At 33.8% G+C, this 7237-nt stretch overlaps 2 protein-coding genes across 2 annotated transcripts; one reads left to right on the top strand and one right to left on the bottom strand.

Moving 5' to 3' along the window:
- The first annotated feature begins 209 nt into the window (after positions 1 to 209).
- LOC129941788 (methionine aminopeptidase 1) lies at positions 210 to 1877 on the top strand. The gene is made up of 4 exons (XM_056050512.1): positions 210 to 623; positions 693 to 1299; positions 1358 to 1497; positions 1559 to 1877. Exons 1-4 carry the CDS (start codon positions 461 to 463, stop codon positions 1789 to 1791), a joined length of 1143 nt encoding a protein of 380 aa, XP_055906487.1. The 5' UTR covers positions 210 to 460; the 3' UTR covers positions 1792 to 1877.
- Positions 1818 to 2329, bottom strand: LOC129941789 (DNA-directed RNA polymerases I, II, and III subunit RPABC5). Its single transcript, XM_056050513.1, has 2 exons — positions 2110 to 2329; positions 1818 to 2035 (listed from the first exon to the last, which is right to left on the bottom strand). The coding sequence occupies exons 1-2, from the start codon at positions 2202 to 2204 to the stop codon at positions 1927 to 1929; spliced, it is 204 nt and encodes a 67-aa protein (XP_055906488.1). The 5' UTR covers positions 2205 to 2329; the 3' UTR covers positions 1818 to 1926.
- Between the last annotated feature and the right edge of the window lie 4908 nt (positions 2330 to 7237).

A 7237-nucleotide genomic window follows, 5' to 3' on the forward strand; every position in this document is an offset into this window, starting at 1 on the left:
ATTTTTCCTAACGCTCGCACTGTGTTTAAAAATAAACATATAAATTGTACTAAGTACCCCTTGATTGCTTGTGAATTATAAAGAAAAACATGTTTTGTTTATGAAACTGAACAGAACACACAAAAATGTTATATTTTTTCACTAATAAAATTAATTTTGAATTCTGAACAAAAAGATCTGTTAATTTTTCAATTTCATTGCAACTTCCTGTTCCTGTAGAGTCAAATGCAACAGCCGCTCGATAAAATTCTTCCTAACCTCGCAAGCTCCACCACTGTTTTGACAGATAAGTCAGCCGCAGCATATTTTTGACACTTCCTCATCTTATGCCGCCGCTGCTGAAGCAATAAAAAGAAAAAAACAACTGAAACCAGCCCGCGACACAGGAAAGGAAAAAATCTATTTATAATCATTTATAATTTCTTTTTACCAATTTGCAAACCTAAAATCGAATTAGAAAATGTCCCTGGTGGCAAATAAGTGCGAAACGCCCAATTGTGGCAAGGAAGCGACACTTCAGTGTCCCACATGTCTAATAATGGGTATAAAGGGTTCCTATTTTTGCAGTCAACCCTGCTTCAAGGGTTTCTGGAAGGAGCACAAGATTATCCATCTTCTAGCACGTAAGTGAAAACTTTTATTGGTTTGGCTTGAGATGCCAGGTACTTAGAGATGTGTCAATATTTCTTTAGAAGGGTCAAATAAATCATCAGCTGTCGCCGAGACGAATGGGTACAATCCTTGGCCTCGATACCATTTCACTGGGAAACTCCGTCCGTTTCCACAAACCCCTATGCGGACAGTGCCCGAGAATATCCAACGTCCCGATTATGCCGATCATCCCAGAGGACGAGCTCTATCCGAAGAGGCTATGCGAGGCAATAGCACCATAAAAGTTCTCGACGATGAAGAAATCGAAGCCATGCGAGTGGCATGTAAATTGGGACGCGAGTGTCTTGATGAAGCAGCTAAGGCGTGCGACGTTGGTGTCACCACAGACGAGCTGGACCGTCTTGTGCATGAAGCTGCAATCGAACGCGATTGCTATCCTTCACCACTAAACTACTACAATTTCCCAGCATCTTGCTGCACTTCTGTGAATGAGGTCATTTGTCACGGAATCCCGGATACCAGACCTCTGGAAGATGGAGACATATGCAATGTTGATGTGACTGTCTATCACCATGGCTTCCATGGGGACTTGAATGAGACTTTCTTCGTGGGCAATGTCTCTGAAAAACATAAGAAGCTCGTTAAAGTGACTTACGAAGCTCTTTGCAAAGCCATCGAAATTGTTCGGTAGGTAACAATACATCTTTTTTTCTGGTCTTTCTCGTTTCATGGAACTTTTTTTCAGTCCCGGAGTTAAATATCGCGAAATTGGAAACGTTATCCAAAAACATGTACAACCCCATGGATTTAGCGTTGTGAAGAGCTACTGTGGACATGGTATCCATAGGTTGTTCCACACAGCTCCAAATGTGCCTCATTATGCCAGTAAGTTGGTCTTTTCATTCCATCAACTGAACTGTATTACCCAATTAATCATTCTTAACAGAAAACTCAGCTGTTGGTGTCATGAAAGCTGGAAATAGTTTCACCATCGAACCAATGATATCAGAGGGAGTTGCCAAGAGTGACCAGTGGCCCGACGATTGGACAGCTGTGACTGCCGATGGCCTGAGGTCTGCTCAATTCGAACAGACTTTGCTGGTAACAGAGAATGGATGCGAAATTATGACACGTCGTCGTGAGAACAACGGACAGCCTCATTTTATGGACAAAATGTAAATAGAATAGAAAAACAACAAAACACATTTTGTTATCACATAATTTCTTCTTTTTTTAAATTAAATTGAACTTTATTTAAAAATGAATTCTACTCTTAATTGCTACACTAAAATGGTTGGACAATGTTTTGGTGGTTTACTTCTCGAGAGGAGCATAATTGAGAAGTTTTTCGATCAAGTCGACATGTCCAAGCAGCATCCGGCGGCAGCAGTATCTCTTCAGACCCAAAGCATCAAGTGCGTCACTGCAAAGACAAATATAAAAATGGGTTTCGTTGAATTTCATAAATAATTAAAATAGCTTGTGTGTGATTTTCACCCTTCTGTGTATTCGGCTTGGAGGAGTCCCAGATAGGATTCCCATTTGTTGCCGATTACCTTTCCGCATGTAAAACAACGAATTGGGATAATCATTTTGTTTCTATTACTTTAATGTAGAAAAAAAAAAGAAATTTGATGGAAAACAATCGAAGTTTCTGCAAATCCACAAAAACGCGTATATTGTATTCAACTAAACGTGACAAGTGACAGATGACAGCTCCAATGACAGACAAGAGACTTGTCTATTTTCCGTTGTTTTCAATCTCCGCATAAGGCGTGTTTATGTAACTGAGTTTTTCAATTACAATTTGTCTTTCAATTTCAGCAATCCAGGTGTTATTTTTTTACTTATTTTTACTTACTTCTCTTATACCTACGACAGGAAGAAAACATGAATCTGAGTCAAATGTATTCAATAAATATTTTCAAATGCAATTAATTGGACTTATTTTTCTCAATTCATTTTATGCGATTGTACCGTTGTTCAGCAATTGTAGCAAATGGTTATGCAAACTTTAGACAATTTGACTAGTCTCTAAATATTTCGCCATAGTCAGTTTAAGGGATCACGCCCTTTAACTTTAAATGCACGGTTATAGCAAATAATGAAAAGTATGACCAGTTTTACAATATTTTATAGACATTTGACAATAATTCCTCGAAAAATGGTAAAATTATATGACAGAATTAAAAATATCGAAATAAAATGTTCCTCCACTACTGGCCAAAGTTTTATTGAGTATTGTTTTAAGATTTGGCGGCTCATAAAATTGATGAGTGATGAGGGACACAAATGTATAAAGGATTCCGTTTTCATATTATTAAAACCATCGTTTTTGGAAAAATCACTAGATGTTTGTTTCCTTAAAGTCAGACATATGACCACAAAATATATGATTCCAGAAACATATCCTTTTTATAAAATGTTCTATGATCAATTAACATTTTTGCAATTCTATTAATCTATTAGATCCTGAATTGAATTCGGTGCATTGACAGGGACCTTTATCTTTTACGTGGACTCGGAAAAAAGCGTACTCTGCGTAAAATAAGACAGCATAGGCACCCTTTGCAAAATTACATTTCTTTTTTTGTTTGTTCGGCATATGTTAAGCCATAATTGTTGATAATACTCCTCACTGTCGTCCACATCACTTTTTTTCTAGGTAGATAGATATATATATAGTTTTATTTTCAAAAAGATTTTACAAAACAATGAGTAAAGCTGGTTTCAATTTAGTTTTGAGAGTAACTTTAAGTTGCCTATCAGGTTAAAAAGGAAATTTAAAAATATATATACTTAGATAAGCTTAGTAAGTAGATTAAGTTTCAAAAGTTATACAAATTAATTTATTATAAGATTGCGATATTTAGTTGACGCTTTTAAGAAGTAATATAAGTTTGAGTAGCCATTAAGAACGTTCAAAAGTTGTGAATGAAAAAGAATACCGTGCCAAGAAATTTCCTTCTGTTCGTTTTCAATACTGGGCATGTTATTTTCCGATTCATCCATATAACACCATGTACATATTCCACCTGTATCTCCTTGGAAGGCTCTTCCATTGATATTAAGGAGCCTGCAGCGAGCTTAAAAAATTATGGAAATCATATCACGTGAATTGAAGCAATCAAAGTATTTCGGTATACCAAAGAAGTCAAATTACAATATTCATCATGAAATTGAGACTGTGTCACTCTAACTGTAAATACCACAATATTTTTCTTTCAGTTTCAGTACGAGAATGTTATGTTTGCTGGGATATTCAAGCAGATTCATGTCAAAGGAAAAATCCAACGAACATCCATGAAAAATTTCCAACCATTACTTAGACCAGAATATTTTCTTGTTTATAATGGTTTTCGATCCAATTTTGGGTAATCTATTATTAGTAAGGTTTAGATTTCGTCTTATGAAAGAAAAATGTAGCTGAGCATAGTAAGGCTTATTAAAGGACAGTATAAAGATTTTTTTAATAAATAAACGATGCAATTTTGCGACTTGGTTGTATTCGCGGTATCCCCAGGTATCGCAGTTTATAATAGCTTTTGAGGCAGCATCTTATTAACTTCCCATAGGAAGTTATTGTAATGGGTCCAAAATTGAAAATTTTGACATTTCTCGACGTTTCAAGGTCCCTAGAGTCAAAATAAAAGATTTTTAGAAAGATGTCTGTGCGTGCGTGAGTACGTACGTTCGTACGTCCGTACGATAAAATAAATTTTGTTATACAGATAATAAGGCAGAAAGATGCGAAAGGGCTCTCAAGAAAATTGCGTGGGTAGTCTTTTTACCATAGCAGTTTGAAAAAAAGGTGAACATTTTGGTTAACGCTAAATATCTTACGAACAAAAAACGCTAGAGACTTGAATTAAATTGTATATAATATATTGTAACGTGATACCAAACAGGTATATTTTTTGAAAAAAATCAATGTAATACTACGTTTCCACCGGGCACTAAACCGAGATTTAGCTAGATTTGTCATAAATCTCCTTGAAATCTCACAGATTTACAATAGAAATTTTAATCTCCTCAAATGAAGATTTCAAATAAAAATCATTGAAATCTACTTGGAAACATTAGTTTTTATTTTTTCTTATGAATGTTTAATAATAATTCTTACTTAAGAATAAGGTTGGATTCGTGTACTAAAATAAATTAGCTAAGCAATAGAAAAAACTTAATAAGCAATCATTAACAATTTTGATATGATTTGAAACACAAATAAGATGTCAATTTTAATATGATTTGAAACACAAAATTAAAATATTTTAAACGCTTACAGAAATAATATAGGGTGGACCACCTAGCGAACCATTTAATATCTCATTAAGTCTGTTTACAGTGAGATGGCTTTTATTTAAATGTAATCGACGAAATTCCTGTAATATCAGGCATACCGCAATAAAATGATGCATATCTTCTATTTCTCTTCTGTTACGTAAATTAAAAATTTGTAAAAGATCTGCACGATGAGGCACATAATAAATATTTAAAATTTCAATTCGTGCTCTAAAGATATAACTTATAGCTTCAGTCGATAGTTCATTATTGAAATAGTTAGCTTCTGATGGTAATTGGTGATTGAGGCATTAGAGAGAAGCTGGTGGTTATTTCTTTCATCAATTTTAGCATTAAAATTTTAAAAACATAGAGCGCCATTCATCTACATTTAATTCCAATAAAATTAAGTTAACTTCATGTGAGATAGCTAGCTGACTCCATTCTTTGAAAGGGGTGTCATTAAATTGCAGTATAGTTTTAGAAAGATGGTTTTATAAAGACTTATTTCATCCCTCTTCATCACTTTTATTAAATAATCCGAGTTCATTCTAAGGTTTTGAGTATATATTGGCGTTATGCAAGACTTCACGTAAATAGTACGATTTGGTGTTGAATTAGGTAATCTAAACAAGCATTTGAGAAAATGTCTTTGAATTCCTTCAAACTTCTCTAAAGCCAAGTATCCAAAAACTTGAGCACCGTAGCACATACAAGTGTTGACAGTTGCCTGAAAACCCCGATATTTTGACACAATATCGATTTTTGGAATGACAAAAAACTTTGGCCATAATGCAATTTAAGCCTTTTTGCTTTTTTGTTTGAAATGCATGAAAGATTATAAACTTGGTCTATAGTAGAATAGTTGGTTTTATGTACAGCTTGAAATTCATTGATGATGTTGTTTATTTCTAACCAAGCTGACAGTCTGTTCAAGAGAACTATAGTATACAGCTTTGACACAACATTTGTATCTCCTTTATTGATCAGTGGTTATATGATGGATTATTTAAAAGATGATGGTAGCGTTTAAGTTTCAAGAATCTCTTTGAAAAACATCTGTATTTCTACAATAAGAGATGGATATGCATTTTTATAAAATTCATTCCAAGAGTTTTCAGATCTTTTGATGAACATATAGCAGAATATTTGCAGCTTAAAAGGGTTATCTAACACTGGAACATTTAAATGAGGTGAGCGTATGAGATAGAATCTGAATTATTTTTCTATACCTGCCACAAACACTTATTAATCGTAGCATCACTACCTCATTTTCGAATATGTTAGGGCCAACTACGAAGAGGATTTTTAACAATCATCCGAATTCGACAAATCTGCTGGGACCTCGTCAATCAATTGACTGACTTCTCATTTCAACTGAATTTTAAAATATTTTAAAGCTAAGTCGTTATGCAAAATACGGTGTAAATTCGTTTGTGGAATAACTAATTTCTCCAAACATGCTAAATTCAAAGGTGGTACCTGCTTAAATTGGGTGTTCTTTGAAATGGAACCTCTTTTTAATGAGACATCTATAAGTGTCGGTATAAATAATATATTTTGATTTCGAAAAAATTCATTGAACCCAAACATCGGTTTTATAAAAATTTTGATTTGTTTGAAAATATTAATAAGGAATTATGATATAACATAACTTTCCGTGTACAGATCTTGAAATGATTTTAAAAATTAACGCAAGTTAAAATTTTACAATAAACTTTCATTACATGTGTCTTAGTAAGGTTTCACGTAATTATCTGCAACCACAAAAGTTTCATCATTCCAGCTAATAATATTCTTAGAATCGATAGTTTCTTCAAATCATATCATTACATATTTTGTGACATTAGTAATTGATTTAGATTATTAGGGATGAGAAACTTCAAAATTTTGACATTTCTCGACGTTTCAAGGTCCCTAGAGTCGAAATAAAAGATTTTTAGAGAGTTTTACTATGCTTGCGTGTGTAGGTTCGCGACGTTTTTTCATCGTCCATAGCTCAAGAACCAGGAGAGATATGGACTTTAAATAAATTTTGACATTTCTCGACGTTTCAAGGTCCCTAGAGTCGAAATAAAAGATTTTTAGAGAGTTGTCTATGCTTGCGTGTGTAGGTTCGTGACGATTTTTCATCGTCCATAGATCAAGAACCAGGAGAGATATGGACTTTAAATAAATTTTGTTATGCAAATAATAATATAGAAAGATGCAAAAAGGGCTCTCAAGAAAATTGCGTGGGTGGTTTTTTTGACATAGTAATTTGAAAAAATGGTTAAATATTTTGGTAAACCCTAAATATCTCACGAACGATACCAAAGAAATATTTTTTTTTGAAAAATTCCAA

This window comes from Eupeodes corollae, chromosome 1 (genome assembly GCF_945859685.1).
Source record: "Eupeodes corollae chromosome 1, idEupCoro1.1, whole genome shotgun sequence".
In the NCBI taxonomy this organism is placed as follows: domain Eukaryota; kingdom Metazoa; phylum Arthropoda; class Insecta; order Diptera; family Syrphidae; genus Eupeodes; species Eupeodes corollae.